This window comes from Pollicipes pollicipes, unplaced genomic scaffold, assembly GCF_011947565.3.
Source record: "Pollicipes pollicipes isolate AB1234 unplaced genomic scaffold, Ppol_2.1 Scaffold_4740;HRSCAF=5597_pilon_pilon_pilon, whole genome shotgun sequence".
NCBI classification, from domain to species: domain Eukaryota; kingdom Metazoa; phylum Arthropoda; class Thecostraca; order Pollicipedomorpha; family Pollicipedidae; genus Pollicipes; species Pollicipes pollicipes.
The window spans coordinates 26,008,072-26,027,798 of record NW_023596545.1 but is presented as its reverse complement, the minus strand read 5'-3'; the positions used below and the strand labels follow the sequence as shown (position 1 = coordinate 26,027,798).

Genomic DNA, 19,727 nt, shown 5'->3' with positions numbered 1-19,727 from the left:
CACCACTGAGCATCATTCCCTCTCGGCGGTGGCGCTGCGTGTCAGGGACACGTTTGGCTCCAGAGGCCCGGCATGATCGCTGCTGGAACGCCTCCGGCTTGTTCACCAGCCAGCCCAACACCTCTGCCAGCACCATCGACAGCTCAGGCACCACCGGCCTCCTCCAGCCTCTCTTCCGGCGCCACCCCAGCTGCCTCTGCCGAGCTCCGTCTCTCCCCCGGGCCGGCCGTTGCCCTCCTCCGCGCGCCGACGCTCCGCCGTCCCGGCCGTTGCCGCGGCGCGCTTCTTCGCCGTGCAGTCGGCAAAAGCAGGCAATGCAGCAGATCAGACAGCAGAGACGGGAAAGCTAGGCAGGCAGACGATGGCGAGCATCACCTTGCAGCAGCAGCTCCTGCTGTCCCAGCGTTTCGTCGCCTGACCCGGCTCCACCCCGAGGGCCTGCAACAGCGCATTCGGGTCGAACGGTGTCGCGCGACCCGTCTGGGGCGGCGGCGGCGTTTTGTCGTTCGCCATGGCGGCCCGCGGCTGGGCGGGCGTCCCGCTGGGAGGTGATGCTTTCGAGCACTGGGTCGGTGCGTCAGGCTCGGCCTGACTTGCCCTCGCGAAGCCACTGATCGAGTTCGGGGGCAGATAGACGGATCTCCTGCAGCTCAGTCCAGCCTGTCGTAAGATGACCGAACCTTCCGACTCAGCCACCGAGTTCACACTGCCAGGACCTGCCGCGCGATCGCACAGCGCCAGCACCGTAGGCTGACTGCGGCCTCCAGCGCGTCTCAGGTCTTGGTACTTTCACATTTCAGTCCGGCACGTCTCGATGACGTCACGTCCGAACGCACATCCACAGTGTGTCCCACTTTGCTCGCACCTGCCCCGCGGCGGGGCGACATTGGGGTCGGGCTGGCGGCATCATGCACCGTCATAGCCTATCACCGATCACCAGTGACGCGGCAAGCGAATGGCGGTGGTTGTTTCGCGCGCATGCATTCATGGCAAACGGCTGATCTCTCGGTCGATAGGCAATGACTTGTTCGTATGCGGTCGTTCGATAGGCATAGGTCTGTTCGCGCGCGGTCGTTCAACAGGCAACGGTTTGTTCGTGCGCAGTCGTTCGATAGGCAATAGTTTGTTCGTGCGCGGTTTGAGAACCGCACTTGGGTGGGTGGACCAGCGGGCCAGCGCCAATGTACTGGCATGGCGGGTCAGCATTCCTGTCCGCTCTTGAGTGTTAAACGTTTGCTGGCTGCCTCAAGTCAATAAGTAATAACAATACAAAGCAATAAATCGGCTCTAATTGTGTGTTGTAAACACGACCAGATGACCCGGGGTTGTGACAATGCTCTGCGAAAGCCCCGGAGCTTTATGAAAGAGCCTGACTGAGATGCCGGGCGTTGCGCAATGGATTACAGGATAGGCGAGGCGAGTGGTCCCGTTTGGTGGTGGTGGGGTGAGAGGACGGGAAGGGCGCAGTTAAGGAGAGAGAGAGAGAGAGAGGAGAGAGAGAGAGAGAGAGAGAGAGAGAGAGAGAGAGAGAGAGAGAGAGAGAGAGAGAGAGAGAGAGAGAGAGGAGAGCTCTCTCATCTCTCTCTCTCTCTCCTTTCTCCTCTCTCTCTCCTCTCTCGCCTCTCTCTCCTCCTCTTCTCTTCCCGCTCTCTCCAACCACTCCCCCCTCTCTCTTCTTCTCTCTCTCCTCTCTCTACTCTCGTAGCTCTGAGACTGACCTGGCGGAATCTTAGATCCAGCATCTTATGATGCTCGCCAAGACAACGCATTGAGCAAGTAATTTGATTTTTTACGCAGTAGATGTTGGAATATACCTAGCCGGTACGCGACAAGCTGGCTCGATTCTCGACTGCTTTTCCTTCCAATAGCACAACTGCTTCAAGTACCACACGTTTTCCGCTTTATTCACCTGCGTTGCCAACTGGAAGTTGGGGTGTGTCAATAATGCGCTGGAACGCGGCGCACATGAGTCGTTTTCAGAACAGTCCTACCGTTTCTAACCTGCCTTCTGCAGCTAGTGATACGACACAAGGTACCCGGGGAAGCTGGGATCATGAGTTCATTACAGCGGCTGCTTTTCCCGGTGCCATCCATTACGCGTGCCAAGGCAGAAGGATGCCCGGGTTACCTTGCGGCCGTTTTGGGCCCACAAGTGACCCGAGCCCGTGTTGGTGGCCTTAGAGAAACGCCGGCGCAAAGTCGCGCAGGAGGGCGTGTTTATTTACAGCATCTCGTCCTGCTGCTTCGTTGACAGGCTATTTAACCCCATAGGACATGAGTCAGAAAGGTAACTTACCGCTGTTTGCTTTTGTTTTTCTTTGCCAACGGCAGTCTAATCAGTAGCCACCCATCACTGCGAGATTACATGATATCAGAAGCCAACCATTCAAGCTCGTCGATGGCACGGTGAATGTCGTACAACCGGCATCTTATGTATGATACCGGATGTTAAAATCGTACGGCATGCCACCATCACCTGGCAAGGTATTCGTTGACTGCAGCGGCCTGGTCGAGACCTTTCTGACACGCTATATACTGGCCGAGATCTCTGGTCGTAAAGCCGTCCTGCAAAAGATTGGGTCGTGTTTTTTTTAGAATACAGAGTGGTAACCATGAGAAATGATGTTTTACAGGGAACGGATATCCCAGAAATCCTTGATGCCGAAAAGGCAACAGAAAGCTGTGATGGTTTCATGTGAGGACAGAAAACTGACCACAGACTGCATTCTGATGGAGCCGGTGTCTACGCTAAGCAGAATTGCCTACCAGCGCGTGCCACCCTCAGGATTCCAGACATTCGAGATATCCGTAGATATTCAAGTCCAACAGTACCCGTCAAATGCTGCAGACTAGTTTTCTTTATGAGAGTGGCGTTGTTAGCCAAAGCTTCGGTTGAACATGTGTGCTGCGCCCGGTCACCCAGTGCGCACCCACGGCGGCGCGTACTTTACACATACCTGTGCGGTACCCTGTTTCGAAATGTCCGACGAGAACGCAGCATAGAACTCTGGCACATTGCCAGACAGGCGCACTACTTACGCTGGGCTGGCCCTGCGCCTTGGTCGCCCTCATTTCCCTGCATTGCATCTTTTGTTTACTCATCGATTCTCCGTTTAGATGCGTGGTTCCAGGGAAAGCTCTTACATTAGCGCAGCATGCCATCATTTGGACTCCGTTTTCGGACCAAGCCAGATAAACACACGTAATACGCTGAGCTGTTTGCTGTCTGCTTCTGTCCCGCGCGCGATTCGAAACAGGTCTTAAACTCCAACTGGCAAACACTCCCAAACGGCCTTAAACTAATTACGTTTGAGGGAGTTTTATAAAAATGGTGTGTGCGGAGTCGAAATACATTGGACCCGAAGACAAAGCTGTGGTAGGTAATGTTCTGAAGCCCGTGGCATGCTCTCGCGATGCTTTTAGTGCATTTCCTTCAACCATGAGTCTTAAATTTGGCTGTTGGTGTCAGCTGTTTCCGTCCATCGCTTGCTCAGCTCTCACGGCGGGTATGTGAGGCACCACTGAGCGCTCTGCTCGCCGAAGCTCGGCGCCGCCCCGTCTGGCGCTGAGCTGCGGCCGAGGTCCGCCTGCCTAGGCAAACCTGCCGAGTTCCGCCTGTTGAGGTCCTCCTGCCGAGGTCCGCTGGCTGAGATCCACCTGCCGAGCTGCCCGTCGGCTGAGGTCCGCCTGCTGTGGTCCGCCTGACGAGGTCCGCCTGCTGAGGTCCGCCTGCTGTGGTCCGCCTACCGAGCTGCCCGCCGGCTGAGGTCCGCCGCCGAGGTCCGCCTCCCGAGGTCCGCCTGCCGAGGTTCGCCCGCCGGGGCCCGCCTGCCGAGCTGCCAGTCGGACGGGGTCCGCCTACGGAGGTCCGTCTACTGAGCTGTCCGCCGACTGAGGTCCGCCTGCCGAGGTTCTCCGGCTGAGGTCTGCCCGCCGAGGTCCTCAGGCTGAGGTCCGCCCGCCGAGGTCCGCCTGCCGAGCTGCCCGCCTGCCGAATACAACCGGAGCGCCGGCGCTCTGGTCCCTCGCTGAGGGGCGCAGTTGCGTCAGGCCCGGCCGGCTGTTTCTTTCTCCCCATCCCCTCCTCCACTCTCTCTCTCACACACACTCTTCCTCTGCCACTCTTTCTCCCCCTCTTTCTCGCTCTTCATCTGCCCCTCTTTCCCACTCCGTCATTATTTAGCCCACTCCCTCCCTTGCATTCAGAGTCCCGTGGCGCACTTTCACCATTTTTCAACGGGCGTTCGAGTCAGCCCCACCTCCGAGATGCGCGTGTCGCGTCGCCGCCTTGGAGGAACGCCATGAAGTTTTGCTGCCACGCACTTTCACCGGTGAGCGGTGCCTCGCCGGCCCGGGCCCGGGCCGCGCCGGCCGGACGCCAGCTGGCGCGCGGGCGCGTGAGAGGTAGAGCGGTCTCCGGCTACGGGCCGTCACCTGGCCCGACGAGAGTGGCGGAGTGTTCGCCCGCAGAGCCGGCGAGACGGCCCCGCTGCGCCCTCCCTCTCTCCTCAGCTTTGTTTTGAGCCCCAATGCGTATGGAACTAATGGTCCCGGCCTTCCCGCTTTCACCGCCGTTGTCTTCGCGCCTCCACCGTCGAATCCAAGGGCGTATTCACACAGTTGCCCCCCCCCCCCCCCCTCTTATCGGGCTTAGCACATGTATTGATGCTTGAGCGAAGACCTGTTGGCACTTACAAATTTGAGGAAGACGTGTTCGAAAGAAGTAGGTCAGGAACACGCCATGCCGTTTTAGACCATGAAATAAATTTCGCGCGCCCACGGCACCCTAAACCAGATTTTCAGTGAAAGCCTTGAATTGTGCCTTTCCCATCGTGAACTGCTACATAACCCTACTTGAGCCATGACATCATTCAAGGTGAACTAATTATAGTCTGGCATGCTTTGCTTCGAACATTTTTTTTTATAACAGTTGGTATACTTTACACCTCGGTAAACACAGGCTTCCCTGGATCAATAAACCGAAGAGCAAAAAAGCTACAACCGGTGAGGTGACCCGCCCAGCCCTTGACCTGACCTTGACCTATGCCATTTGTTGACTTCGCGGTATGGGTATGAAGTACAAGACCGCGCTCTTTCATTTTGTCCTTGCCATGTAGTGTCCGTGTTGCCGACCGACGCGCCATACCAGCCGTGGGGCACGCAGACACCAACAGGCCCAGTCAATGTATCGCGGCTCAGCGGTACTACTCCCACTCTCTTTGTCTACCACACGGAGTGGGAGTGCGGTTCCAGTGTTTTCGTTTAGCGCTCGCCGTATAGCAGCTTCGGTACAGCGCGTCACAAATAGAAATATATCCTCGTTTGACATGCGTCTTGGTCACGAATACACGTCTGACCGAGTAGTGTTAATCTGAATACTAACGGCGCCGATCGCTTACCAGCTCATTACCCTCTACTCGCGCACGCCAAATGTTCGAGCACAGTTTCAAGACGCCAAGTGCTTGCAACAGTTACGCGGCCAATTCACGGTACCTTGACGTACGCACGCAGTGTGCAACAGGTGAAAAGCTCCCGGAAAGTCGACTGTGAACCCTCTTTAGCCCGTCATTCGAACCTGCCACCGAGAGGCCGTGGCAGGGAGTGCCCACTCCAGTCGCCCCGCGATGCACATTGGGATTACCCTGAGATGTGTCATTTATCCCCTCCCCTTCACGCATGCCCATAACCCGGTGGTAGCACTTGCAACGCCGGGTGCGGCGTTTCCCTGCCGCCAGGCTGCCGGGCTCGGCTCTCGGGCTGGGCAGCTTGGTGCCGCTCAGCTGCCACCCACGTGCCGCCACCGCGCCGCCCGTCGCAAGTCACCGCACCAGCTATCTCCTGGTGCATGCAGCGGGCCTGCGCCATACACGAGGACGGCGCCCGCTTACCATCCCGCTCCTGGCGCCATATGCAGCGGGCCTGCGCCATACACGAGGACGGCGCCCGCTTACCATCCCGCTCCTGGCACCATATGCAGCCGGCCTGCGCCATACACGAGGACGGCACCCCGCTTACCATCCCGCTCCTGACACCGTATGCAGCGGGCCTGTGCCATACATGAGGACGACGCCCGCTCACCATCCCGCTCCTGGCACCATACGCAGCGGGCCTGCGCCATATAATAAGGACAGCGCCCGCCTACCATCTCCGCTTGCCTGCACGTTGCCGATCGCTTAGCGGCGCAGCGCCACGGCGTGGAAGATGCTTTGCAGCTACAAGCTACGCGAGGCCATTATTACGGTGCCCGAATATCAGCGCACGGTCTCGCACGCCTGAGCAACGACTCCGGTCCATGTTGGGGTCAAGGGTGACCATCGGTTGACTCGCAGTGACAGTCATCTGAATTGGCGCCTACCTTGCCTACCCATGGCCGTAAGATGCCATTGCGGAATTTGACGTTCGACTCTAACCGATTATGGAGTTTTTGCTCGGGGATGCGCCCCGGGCCGCGGCGCGTGACGTGTGTAGTAAGGATCACGTCTACGAGCTCATGAGCGAACTCCGAACTTGAATCCGATTAAACATCGTTCTATGGTCATCGTATCACTTATGCTTCGGTGTCAACAAAAATTGCCGAGAAGATCAACGAAAAAATCGTGCAAAGTAGTCCTAAGCCCCGTGAACTGTGAGGTTTACGTTACACGGGTGAGACCGACCAGATTCTGTCCCCTCCCTGCCAGAGATTTTGAGATCCACTAGCTCAATTGTGATCGGATAAACGCCATTGGATCTGCCTTGACAAAATTGTCAATTCTATACCCGCATAAACACGCCCATTTTCCAAATCATTTGGCGGGTATCCGTTATCTCTGAAGTTTTGAATGTGTTATGGTCCTCGTGCCCATGTTTATAACATATTTACTTAAGTTAACCGCAGGCCAGCTTAACATGCACAGGCCTTTTGAATAACCTTAGATAAATTTCGCACTTAGGAAATAACATTGTGCCCGGCAAGGAAAAAGTGATAATTTCAAAATCAGAATCGCATGGCATTTGTTTTGTGTCGAGATATAAATTACAGAGGTATACTTTGTAACTTAATTTACGACGCTTCACACATTGCATCGGGTCGAAATCAGGCAAACAGTACAGATGCACCATCGGTGTGAATCGCCTGCGTTGCCCGACGTTTGGCGAATCGAGAGCTATCTCTGCGGAATACATGCTTTTTGTGACATTCCGTACATGTTTTGTATGCACCAAGGGGTGCAACACTGGGAAGGACACATTGTGCACGTATGCTCCTTGGTCCCGAGAGGCCGGAGGGTCCCTTGGAACTGACGATCGGTGCCCGACTGGAAGACCCGAAGGATAAAAAGGGTTTGCTGAAGGTCGCATTGAGGGACCATGGTCTGCAGGGTCGGGCCCTCAAGTGCTGGTCGCAGGAGGCTCCGGCCTGCTAGCGAGAGTAACAGTAGCACATATGGAGTTGCCATCGATGGATTCGTGGCTCACAGAACGTGATATTCACTCCTCGACTGCCTTCTTACGAATTCCAGACGGCGGATGTCGAACACTGTCAAGCTGTCGGAGATAATGCCCATCCCGATGGCTCAGTTAGAGCGCTTGAGTTCCGATTCACCCATACGTGACGGGGTGAGCTTCGGGTCGCTTTAGGCGCTCGCTATTTTTCCTTAGCAGGCATGGTCTGCGGCCGGTAGCGGCTGCCGCGATGAAGGTCAGATGACGTCATAGGGCAGGACGGACCGTGCCGAACATTGCGGCACGCTAGGCTTTCGCCACCAAATTCTGCTGCTGACATGGAATTGCGCGTTCGGGTGGTAATCATGGCTCACACAAGCACTACTTAGCGTGAGTTCTGATCCCATAAATCCATCCGTTCAAAGGGTTCGGATAAGATCTTAAAAAACGGCGCCACGTTCCATGGCAGTAACGGAAGTCGTGTTCACGTGTTTTTCCGTTGGTAGACTATACTGAGGACAGAAAAGTGGTTCGATACAGCGACCATAAGTTGCTTAAACTGACCCTTGTCACCGGCGAGGGCCGCAGGCACCTTCGCTAGAATCATTTCCGCGACTCCAGAAGGCAAGGCTCGTGAGGATGCCAGATGTCAGTCATGAATTCCGGCATCAACGTGTTTTGAGCCGACGAGCGATTCTGGAAGGAGATGAGATATTTTGGCACAGCCCAGTAGCGACTGGGAGTGGGGGGGGGGGGGGGGAGGAGGGAGATGTCACGATGACTGTTAGACTAGGCGGCTGCTATTTACTGGGGAAAATCCCGAGGTTTGCGCGATGTATAGATGTAATATTCTGCTCGTAATTGATGGAGTTGTATTATTGCACATAACCTGCCGGCTGTGTGTAGGGACTTCACTACAGGTCTTTCTTGAACACGTGCTCGGTTGGAGGTCAACTTGACTCGAATGCTTTCCCCAAAGAACGTTTGAATGACGCAGTACAGCCGCGCCAAGCTTTGCACAGCTACAGGCAGTTGACTGTTCAACCATTCATTATAAATATGCTATATACATAGACATATTTCGTAAGGTAGCTTACCTATGGCAGGCCAAAGTCTGGGCATGCTGTCAGGGAGGGCGATTCTGTTCAACATGATGCGACGACGTAGGCTTGGACGAAGTCATACAACCTTGAGATGGTTTGCTAGACAATTAGACTACTGAAATTGAGATTACGACTTATAACATTGACCTGGGGTTAAACATGGACGTCAGATCAATGTCAAAACCATGCCGTTTTATTACTGGAAAACTTGCTTTATGATTATGGAGTCCACGATCATTTCGTATTTCGATACGCGACATGCTCAAGTTCGCAATAACTCGATAGAGTTGGTACGTGGTGTTTGCCTCGGATCACTGCAGATTACATGCTTGCAAATTGCTGCTAAACCCATTACGAATTGCTGCTAAATCACGAATAGCCGAGCACGCCCCGGATTGGTGTAGTCCAGCAGGGATGGTGTAACTTCCTGGCACGCCATCGCCAATAATACGACTCCTCAATTTGCCCTGCACGCTTGGAGAGAGGATTCACATGGTCGATTATTTACCTTTAACAACCCCCGAAATCAACGACCTGACCCCCTCGTCGGGCATCATGGCTCTTTAAGGAAAGCCAGCTCTGAGGCGGGGTCCCGTGAGGGATGTCACATGCATTGTCAGGATGGTCATTTGGGAAGTCACGAGAGAGAATTGACCGCCCTGAGGAACGTCCTGACTCCTGACTAAGGTGTCATGCGGGAGGTCAAATGCAATTGGAAGCCATCGTTGGGGAGTACGTACTCCCCGTAGGCACGGACTTTTTGACATATCGTATCACTCCTCACAAGGGTGTAAAAACTTTTTCGTGGCAGACGAACGGGCCAACAGCCACCTATGCACATACAATTATGCGCCATGCATATTAAATCCAAACAAAATCACTTCTGTTAAACATATTATCTTCAATCATTGTCTCTATTGCCAGGTTGCAGAAAAGCCGAACACATAGAAAATCCATGGTGGCCAAATTCATAGAAAATCCAAGTGTTTGTATCAAAAGTATTTTCTTCAAAGGACTGGTTTTATGCCATGCCTGAAACCAGATGCGGGAACGTTAGGTGCGACCACGTGACTTGATGAAAGACATGCTGGGCATTCTTCTTAAATGACAAGTCAGTCACGGCCACTTGTGCTTCTACGCAAGAGGGGCTTGGGAAACTCGTGATTACTGTTCGCGTCGGCGAGAAATCGGCGGAGTGGCCGCTGCTAAATTTCGAAGAGATGAGGATCACTTGCTGCTAATTACGCCGACACTCAAATCAAGTGACGGAGAAAAGGAATGAAAAAATGAAGAAATGACACCATTGACACACGTGGAGAAGAACCGGGATGGAGATGTGTCGGTGCCAAATGATGGATGCAATGTAGGTAAGTCCGAACTCGAAATATACTCCATTGGTCTGATCAAAACCCATGCTAGCAGATAAAGCACCAAATATTGTATTAGCTATATTGTATTAGCCATAATGAAATCAGTGACCTCAGGACACTGTCTTTGCCTTTAAAAGGCGTACAAACCGCTTTGTTCACGGGTCAAATTTTCCATTTTTCCATTTTTTCCAATTTTCTATTTTTCCATTTTTCCATTTTTATCTTTTTCATCTGAAACAGGAACCAAAAGCTACCACGAGACCTATTCTGTCCGACCTTTATTTTCAATAAACAGAAAAGCAATCCATTAAACGATTGCATGAGATAAATGAGCGCCGCTCTTCATTTTACAAAGGTCCAGCGAACTCTTTCTGAATCGATGGAACTCAAAAGTTTTGCCAGAATTTCGATCTGGGCTCTATCAAGATATCAAGCACCCTGCGAATGTAGGCTGTAGATGGAAAGGGTTAGACAACTTGTGTTAACATGGCCAAGCAATGTTTGAAAATGCTTAGCATTCAGTCAGAACCGACTAGTAATACAAATTATGTAACGTAGTTTTGAGCTTGCGCGCTCTCAAATCTTAGCAACAAAGCCTCGGCACCCGCCGTTACAACCTCAACGGGCCGCAGCGTCGGCCTTGCGGCTTACGCTAAGCCGTGGCCGACGGGCGTCCGAAAACGGTGACGCATCGGAAAGAAGTACCTTCGGAGGTAGTCCGGGCGTAGGATTCACCCGTGTGATTTTTAGATTGATTATAAGAATGGATTGTCCTTTACAGCATCGCAATGTGGTGTTGGAATCTGGTGATGGAACTGGAAGAGCAGATAGAATCTTCATTTTTCGTGCTACTGTAACCGTAAATCATTCCAGAAGAGTACCCAACCCCAAAGTTGTAAAACAAGATTCGCACTGCATAGTTTTTGAACGGTACGAATTAATTTTGAATGACATTCAGAAGCGTTATTTCACAACGATCGTTCTCGCGCCCACGGCATCTGCCGCCCGGTGATACCTACAGAGAATCATGCCGTTCGGTTTACGAAAGCTGCAACAACTGGCCGTCGTTGTCCTTGCTACCAAGATTGCGAGCGCGCATGCTCAAACCGTTTGATGTAAGTTGCTTCACTAGTCGATTCCTCGAAAAAAAGAACGTTCTCCGGCAAACGTGGGATGGCTTTGTTAATCTTTTAACTCGTTTTGGCCGGACCGCTGACTACGACTTCCGGCCGGCCTTTCGGGCTCTTCGGACCCTCAAATCGGGCCCTTATTTGTAAGCCCTCTGATCTATCCGTGGATGATCAATGAAACAATTCGCTAGGCGCACCAGCCGCGTGCGGCTCTGTATTCCAGACTCTCGAACAACCCACAGATCCGAGCTGAGTACCCGACCCCGGTCGTACTCAAGCACTCCGCCGCGTAAGTGGCGACACCTCTTGGTTGCGACTGCTAACAGACAACCTATATACATATCAACTCCTCCCCCGTAAGATTAACGAGTCCGAGAATAACACAAGACTGACAGCGCGTCCGACCATCCGACATGGCGATATAAACATGACTGATAACGAGCGGGTACCGCACGCTCGCGACCCGACCGGCGCATGGCTACAAAGGGAGAGCAAGGTCGCAATTCTCTGTCAGGAGAGCCGGGGCTCGCCGGCTCCACTGTGGCCGCCGCCGGCGACACAGGACACTCCGGAACGGGAACTGCCACCCCACTATCGACCAACGGGCTGTCCGGCGACCGAGCCCGCAGGTGATCAACGTGTCGCCGGAAGCAGCGGCCGTCCGGCAGCCGGACGTCACACTGACGGCCCGATACCGCCGCCACCACCGCTGGCTGCCAGGGCCGCTGGTCGACCGCAGACACGTACACCGGGTCGCCAGTCTCAAACTGCCGCGCCGCGGTCGAGTGCCGGTTGTTCACCAGTGTCTGACGCTCTTGTTTGGTTCGGGCACGTTCGAGCAGGGCGGAGTCTGGCCGCAGCCGGGACGGGTGAGTGGTCAGCGGGCGGCCGTGCAGCAGCTCCGCGGGCGATGCACCAGTGGTCGAGTGCGGAGTGGTCCGAGACTGAAACAGGACCCGACTCAGGCGCGTTTGCAGCGACCCAGCACTCTGCTTCTTCAGACCGGTTTTGATCACTTTGGCTGCACTCTCGCCCTGACATTCGACTTCGTGTGCATAGGAGAGGAGAACACACGTTGCACGCCATTATCGGTGAGAAAGCGACAGAGCTTATCACCGGAGAACACTGCCGCGTTATCGCTCACCACCGCAAGTGGCACACCATGCTCTGAGAAGGCTATCCTCAGCCGTTCAACCGTTGCCTCTGCTGTTGACGCCGTCGTGGGATACGCCGATATCCACTTTGAGTAGGCGTCCACGCTGACCAGAATCATCATCCCATCGACCGGTCCCGCATAGTCCATGTGCAGACGGTCCCACGGTGCCTCCGGGTACGGCCATGGGCTCTCCACCACCGGGAAGGTCTGGGGCCGGTTCAGCTGACAGGCATGACAGCTTGTCACGGTCGACTCGATGGCTGCGTCCATGCCGGGCCACCACACGTGCGCGCGTGCCTTTGACTTCATTGCCACGACGCCAGGGTGTCCCTAGTGCAGGGGCGAGAGCGTCGCCTTCCGCAGAGCAGAAGGCACCACGACGCGGTTTCCCCAGAGAAGGATGTCATTTTAGACGCCGAGTTCGAGACGGCGCTGGTATAATGGCTCCATTCCATCAGCTGCCGGCACCGTCCAGCAGCCGTCCATGGCTGCTTGATAAGCACGTGACAAGACTGGGTCACGGCTCGTGCACCGGCGGATCTGATCGACACGAATCAGCTGGTCCATTGACTCAAGAAGACAGACAATGTCCCCGGGATCCGGAACGCTGGCCGGGCAGACAGTCAGTAGCAGGCGGCTCAGTCCATCGCTGTTTGCCTGCCGAGCTGAGGGGGCGTACACCAGCTTATACTGGTACGCCTGCAGTACGAGGCCGCCACCTGGCTACTCTGGGCGACACCATGAGCGGTAGCGGCTTGCCACTGCTTAGGAGGCCCAGGAGAGGCTTATGGTCGGTTTGTATGATGCAGTGCCAGCCACAAACGAACTGGTGACTTTTTCACTCCGAAGACCACCGCCAGCCCTTCTTTATCCAACCGACTGTAGTTGACCTCCGCGGCCTGCCAGGGTCCGCGATGCAGTACCCAGGAGAGGCTTATGCGCGTTCCATTCCCGAGGCACCGGGCGTTCCATCCCCGAACCGTCGATCACTGACAGTACAGCTCCGAGCCCGTACGGGTTAGCGTCCACAGACAGCACGAGCGGCAGGTTCACGTCGTAGTGTGCGAGGCACGGCACTTGCACCAACAGCTATTTGGTACGCGCGAATGCCGCGCTCTCCGCCTGTCCCCAGCTCCACCGCTGGCCTGCCTTCAGCAGCCGATAGAGCGGCGCCGCCACTGTGGCCAGGCTGTCCATGAACTTGGAGTAGTACATGAACAGTCCGAGATATGCCTTCAGCTGCTTGACGTCAGCAGGCTGTGGCGCCTCCACGATTGCCAGCACTTTTGCGGCTGTGGAATCGATGCCGTTGCAATCGGCCCTGTAGCCCAAGTATTCTACTTCTTTAGTCATCCACTCACGCTTGCTCGGGTTCAGCCGCAGACCAGCATCTAAGAGACGCTTCAGCACCGCTTCGACATTGCGGCAGTGCTCTTCGTCGCTCCGGCCCATGATGCACACATCATCCAGGAAGACGGCAACGTGTGACAGGCCGGCCAGCAGCTGCTCCATCATGCGCTGGAACGCCGCCGGAGCTGACGAGATGCCGTACACGAGCCCAGTGGCGGCCATGAGGTTCCGATGGGTGTTTATCACGGTGTAGCGCTGGCTTGCCTCATCTAGAAGCACCAGCAGATATGCCTCTTTGATGTCCAGCCTGGTAAACTTCTGATCTCCCGCCAGCTTTGTGAGGAGCTCATCTATTGTCGGTAGTGGATATTGCTCCACTCGGGAGGCTTTGTTAACCGTCAGGTCGTAGCTCCCACACATTGTTATTGAACTTTGTCGCCTTTCAGAACACTGACCGCGGGCGCCGCCCAATCCGAGGTCTTCACCGGTCGTAGAATGCCCCGCTCGACTTGGACCGTTTGCGTGCAGACGCCTCCGTCGTCCTGAAACAGCGCACTGTATTGCTGCTACAGGTCGGTCAGCAGCCATGCCATGCTGAAGATGCTTTCCTATGGTAGCCGCAGCTGTGCAGCCAGTCCCGGCCGAGGAGTGGGGGCCCGTCGCCGTGGACCACGAACAGGGTCAGCGCGGTCTGCTCTGCGCCACACTTCACGCGCGCTGTCAGTCGGTCGCGCACCAGCGCCGCACCTCCCGTGTATGTGGTCAGTGACTCCTGGCCCGACTCCAGCGGAACACTCCAACTCCGTCCGCCACATGACCTGGCTGATGATCGTCCGACTTGCCCCTGGGTCGACTTCAAACACCAGCGGATTCCCGTTGACCGCCACTGTCGTCTTGTACCGAGGAACACGGTTCGGAGTCATTGTGCTGTTCACATGTAACATGCTATTTCTCCATCCGATTCCGCGCTGCCGCCAGTACGGTATGCACCGATTTGCACACATTCCGAAGTTGTCCCACTTTTCCACACCCATAGCAGGTGGCCCGTCTGTGTGGACATTCCGGCGCTGGGTGATCGTGGCGACCACAGGGTACGCATGCTGCTCCACCAGCTGATGTGCCTGGCAGGCTGCCAAAACTCGCCGGCCCAGCCGCCGCCGGCCCTGCCGTAGTCGCCGCCGCCGGCCGAAATGGGCGGGGTCGTCACCTCAGCCCTTCCGGCGGCGGCCGCCGCCCGACCGACTGCGTGCAGCGGCTCCGGACTGGAACTGGCCGCTGCTGGAGTCGTCAGCGGGACTGCCTATGGAGCGACACCGATCTCCTGCACATCATCAGCTGCTGTCTCCATCGCGGTCGCTATTTCTACGGCGGATTCCAGAGACAGGCTGTCCCCCTCCCGCAGAAGTCGCTTCAACATCGCTCCGTTGCTTAGCCCGCACACAGATATGTCCCGAAGCTGCTCCTCCAGGCGATCACCGTACGAACAGTCCCTTACAATCCGCCGCAGGTCCGCCAAAAACACTGGCACTGTCTGTTCAGCCTGCTGCACTGTCCGATTAAACTTATACCGTGACACGATCACTGTCGGCCTCGGGGCAAAATGTCTCTGGGCTGCCTCCGCCAGCTCCTCGGAGATTCTCGAGGCGGGTAGCTCCGGAACACAGATACTTCGCAGAACCGAGTACACGCGTGACCCACAGACGCTCAAAAATGCTGTCCGTTTCCTGGGCGCAGACGTGATGGCGTTAGCAGCCAGAAACTGGTCAAACCGCTCCAGATACTCTCCAAAATCCGAGTCACTGTCACTGTTCTCACCGATATTCCCAATCAGTGATAAAGTTATCATGTTGCCGCCACGTAAAAAAACAAAGTTCACCATCCCATCCTTGTCGCCAGTTGATCTATCCATGCATGATGGATGAAACAATTCGCTCGGCGCACCATCCGCGCGCGGCTCTGTATTCCAGATTCCCGAACAACCCACAGATCCGAGCGAGCACCCGACCCCGGTTGTAATCAAGCACTCCGCCGCGTAACACTCTGCTTGCGCCACTGACCTCTGCTCACCATCTTTATCTGAGAACCGCATATGTGTGAACTTCATGTCAACGGCAACACATATGACATGTAAACCAGCAATGAACCGCATGAGCTAGAGCACTGCACTTTGGTCCAACACGGAAATCGCTCGGCCCATTTCCAAGGAACGTTTAGCAGCAACCAGCAAAGGGAGACTATTCCATCAGGTTTTTTTTAGCGGTGACCTCAGGTCACAGTCTTTTTCTACACACTTATTTTCATCATCATATTATCATCAGTTTCTAAACACTTATTAAGATTGCATTCTTACTTTCGATTTGCGCAAACTTGGAGAAAATCAGGCCGCGATTGGTGAGTTTTGAGTTGATGGCATGGATGGCTGCAAACTAGTGTTGGCTTTCAGACGAGGTATTTGAACGAGGCGTTTGAGGCGAATGGAGCGAATGCGACGGAATGAAGGGAATCGCGCAAAGCGCGGTAAGCGCGCTGGACATAGCCGGGCGAGTGGAGGCCAGGTAAGGTGCGCGGTGAGCTGTAATACAATGTGATAGTACATTTATCGCAAAGCCAACGCATTATTGTACTGCAGAAGTAAATCGCGATATGAAGACGCATTCTGCAGCCCCGTTCCGCTGGCTCAGTTGGCTGAAGCGTCTGCGTTTCGATCCACCCACCCGTGGTGGAGTGGGCTCGAGTCGCTCTAGGTGCTCAATATTTGTTCTTGACAGTGCTCTCACGTTCTCTCCCGTTGATGTGCTCTGATCTAAAAAAAATCCATGTGTGAAAACTTTGGATTAAATCATTAAAATTGGAAAATTGTGTAGGTGTGCATTGTGTAGAGCCCTGCCCAGGTCCTGTCTAGAACCTGTCAACCTGACAGGATATCATTGGTGTTATCCAAATTTAGCATAAGCTTGTGATTCTGCAGCATTAATAAGGGTGTAGGTATACATTGGTACCTAATGATAGAAAAAGTTATTGTACATCATTTGTCATGTTTCAGGCAGAACATCATAAATAATTGTAAAACAGGTAGATTAATGCTCCTACCTTCAAATTTTAATAGCTACAATAGTGAGCTCCCGAGCACTGCACGCAACCTGCCACCTCGACCCCCCCAGCGCCGTTTGTGTGTTAGTGCTGCACAATTGCAAAATTTCTGCTTATCAAGAACCATAAAAAATGTAAGGGGCCAAGGTAACAAAAATAATGCAATGGAAAACATTTCTTATCACGTCTAGGTATATTTATGAAACAGACAGGCCAGAATAGTCCAGAAAATAGCCTAAACTAGCCTAGCCTAGCCTAACCTAACCTAGCCTAACCTAACCTAGCCTAGCCTAGCGTAGCCTAACAACCTTACCTAACCTAACCTAACCTAACCTAACCTAACCTAGCCTAACCTAACCTAACCCCCCACCCTATCCCTTTCAACCCAGTGTTCATCAGCACTATGTTCCATGCCATATAAATAGGTACCATATTAAGAAGTTCTGCCTTATGTTCATGTTCTGCCATGTTCTGCCTTAAAAAACAATGATTGATGTACATTGCTCTTTTTTAGCATGAGGTAGCAATGTATTCCTGGACCTTACTAAGAAACACCACTTTTCAGCCCCTGCAGTTCCTGAAGAAGTGAAATAACACATTTGGTCATTGGCTGTGACAGTAATTATGCAGATTAAGATGTTGACATGATGAAAGTGCCATCATATGTTGCTCATTCCTTCCTGTGTGATTAGGGGCCAGTGTCCAAAATCAATCCACTGTGTGGATGCATACACAACATGATTGTGTTGAACCTCATGTTTACATGCACTGAACTCAGGCCAGGCTTAATTGCACTGAATTTTCATGTCATTTTTCATGTTTGATTTTTTAGTATTTTTGGCTGAAATTTCTGTTGTAACATGGTTATTCATTGAGATGTTGGCTCTCTATAGGCTAAAATTGGTGCTGACCATTTCCCAAGCTCTAAGCCCTCAGATTACCTTGTGAACCTTTTTTTGCCTGGATCAGTTTATCATAGCATGTTATGTTTGCAGTCAACCTGGGGACATGGGGGTTACTGCCTCACTGTAACACAACAGGGGAGCGGGTCCTCCCCTGTTACCAAAGTTATGTTAAATGTTTCTGTAGATGACCAAATGTTTACAGCATACACAATTTTTTTATAGTACATATCAAAATAGGAAGATGGAGGACGTAATCTTTTACAACACAGTACATTTCATGTGCATGCATTGCTCTGAACTTGGCTTTCTACAGGAGGTATTGCATTGTAGTTCCCATTGTGAAATCCTGTGTATGCTCTGTGTGTAACCACTGCAGTTGCCACATGGCGTTTTTGCATGCCCTGTGCAGCTTCCCACAAAAAGCATAGAGCCTTATAGATCAATAGAGTCCCTACCCTGCATCTAGACCAACACATGTTCAATTTTGTGATTGGTGCACCTTAGAGCCCAAATCATCATCAGTATCATGTGTATTAGGATTTTGTCATAGCTCACTGGAGTCTAAGTTAGAACCTGGATTGTAGCATTCATCATAAATACTTTCCCCTGACTGACAGATGGAAACTGCAGTAACCTGAAGGACATTGGCTAAGTGTATCTGTGACATCAGTGACAACCAGAATAGGAATATTCTTTTTGAGCACTATCCTATGTGAAAACCTTAACCCATGATCTAGCCATGATTTTGCAGCATTTCATGTAAGCTCAAGTAAGTGTAGCAAAGCATTGATCTATGAAAGCAATCATTACAACACATAACTGTGCATGGCTGGAGTAAATGATCTCTTCCTTTCAGCCAATCATGGTCACACCACAGAAGTTTTGCTTGAAGTGGAACAACTTCAAGAACAGTGTCACATCTGTTTTTGATAATCTTCGTCAAGATGAGGAGCTAGTGGACATTACACTGTGTTGTGAGGGGAAGAAGATAAAGGCACACAGGATGATGCTATCTGCCTGCAGCCCATATTTCAGAGATCTTCTGAAAGTAAGTGGCTATATTTGATGCATGAACAAATGCTCAGTTTTTATGCTCTAATGTTGTGGTTATTGGCTTTTTTAATGTTGTGTGTGCATCTCATTTTGCTGTAAGCTATAAAGAGTAGGACACTGTGGGGAATGGGTGAAGTTAAAGAAAAAAACATTGCATGAACTACATCTATTGCAACCCAGAATGTCTTGTAGCAGTGACTTATGTTTTTTAATTGAAGAACAGGGAATCTGTTGTTTCATGGTGTTAATGAATTACGCTAAAGGCTGGATTCAGTTCAAACTAGATGTACTGAATTTAACTATGGTACGCAAAACAGCGATATCTGAAATGACATAGGTTTAAAAAGGCACTCAGTACTATGAAGAGGCATTAGTTATGTTTTTTCATGTTGTTCATGCCAAATCTTATCCCTCTACTAGAGTTCAAGAAAGCATGAATGAAGATGCTTCTCATCCTTATCCCACTTTGACCAAATGATATGGTTTCTTTCAGGACAATCCATGCCAGCATCCACTTTTCTTCCTCAAGGACACATCATATGTGGACATTGCAGCAGTCATTGAGTTTGTGTACAAGGGTGAGGTCAATGTCCTCCAGAGTCAGCTGGGCAGCTTTCTGAAGACTGCAGAGATGCTCCAAGTCAAAGGTCTATCAGGAGATGATGATGATGAACAGGTGGGTGGTAGTTGTCTTGTAGGGGATGTAGCTTGTTCAGATTGCGCATGGTATGTCCATGGCCTTCATAATCTGTTTCTTGGCTTAAGCATGTACATTTAACTTGAAATAAGTGAATTCGTACTTTGAACCTTGAATCACTACTTGAAAAGTAGAGATTCGAGGAACATGTTTTGGGAGTCATTCCTGCTCAGAGTCATTATTCCCAGTCTGGACCGAGTGGCGCCATATGATCACACATGATGTATGCTAACTGGCGGCTGCGGCGTGTTTGTCAGGTGCCCCGATCTCAGCCGGCGGCGGCGATGGTCCGCGAGAGGCCGGCGGAGCGGCCTCGTCTGGCTGCCGGACCGCCCCCGCCTGCTGCACCGGCCGGCCGGCCGCGGCCGCGCGAGCCGCCTGATGCGCCAGTCTCGCCTCGACACAAGCGGCGCCGGCCTCTCCGGGTCGACAGGCAGCCGGCCCGACTCGC

At 52.9% G+C, this 19,727-nt stretch overlaps 2 protein-coding genes across 2 annotated transcripts; one reads left to right on the top strand and one right to left on the bottom strand.

Moving 5' to 3' along the window:
- Nucleotides 1–324: 324 nt before the first annotated feature.
- LOC119098106 (uncharacterized) lies at nucleotides 325–13,693 on the bottom strand. The gene is made up of 4 exons (XM_037221034.1): nucleotides 13,286–13,693; nucleotides 12,187–12,403; nucleotides 11,721–11,875; nucleotides 325–438 (listed from the first exon to the last, which is right to left on the bottom strand). The coding sequence occupies exons 1-4, from the start codon at nucleotides 13,691–13,693 to the stop codon at nucleotides 325–327; spliced, it is 894 nt and encodes a 297-aa protein (XP_037076929.1).
- A 2,356-nt stretch (nucleotides 13,694–16,049) lies between these two features.
- Nucleotides 16,050–19,563, top strand: LOC119098105 (broad-complex core protein isoforms 1/2/3/4/5-like; the record flags this gene model as incomplete). The annotated part of the gene is made up of 4 exons (XM_037221033.1): nucleotides 16,050–16,086; nucleotides 18,383–18,574; nucleotides 19,073–19,255; nucleotides 19,534–19,563. Coding segments are annotated over exons 2-4 (399 nt in total), but the record flags the coding sequence as incomplete, so codon positions are not given.
- Nucleotides 19,564–19,727: the final 164 nt, after the last annotated feature.

Bases quoted from the DNA above. Each gene is read 5' to 3' on its own strand.
- LOC119098106 (XM_037221034.1), bottom strand. From the start codon at position 13,693: ATGGAGCAGCTGCTGGCCGGCCTGTCACACGTTGCCGTCTTCCTGGAT. The intron at 12,404-13,285 runs GCGCGTACCAAA...CATGCCTGTCAG, and splicing joins AGGCGGAGAGCGCGGCATTC to CTGAACCGGCCCCAGACCTT. The intron at 11,876-12,186 runs GTGTGCCACTTG...GGCTGCGGCCAG, and splicing joins GATAGCCTTCTCAGAGCATG to ACTCCGCCCTGCTCGAACGT.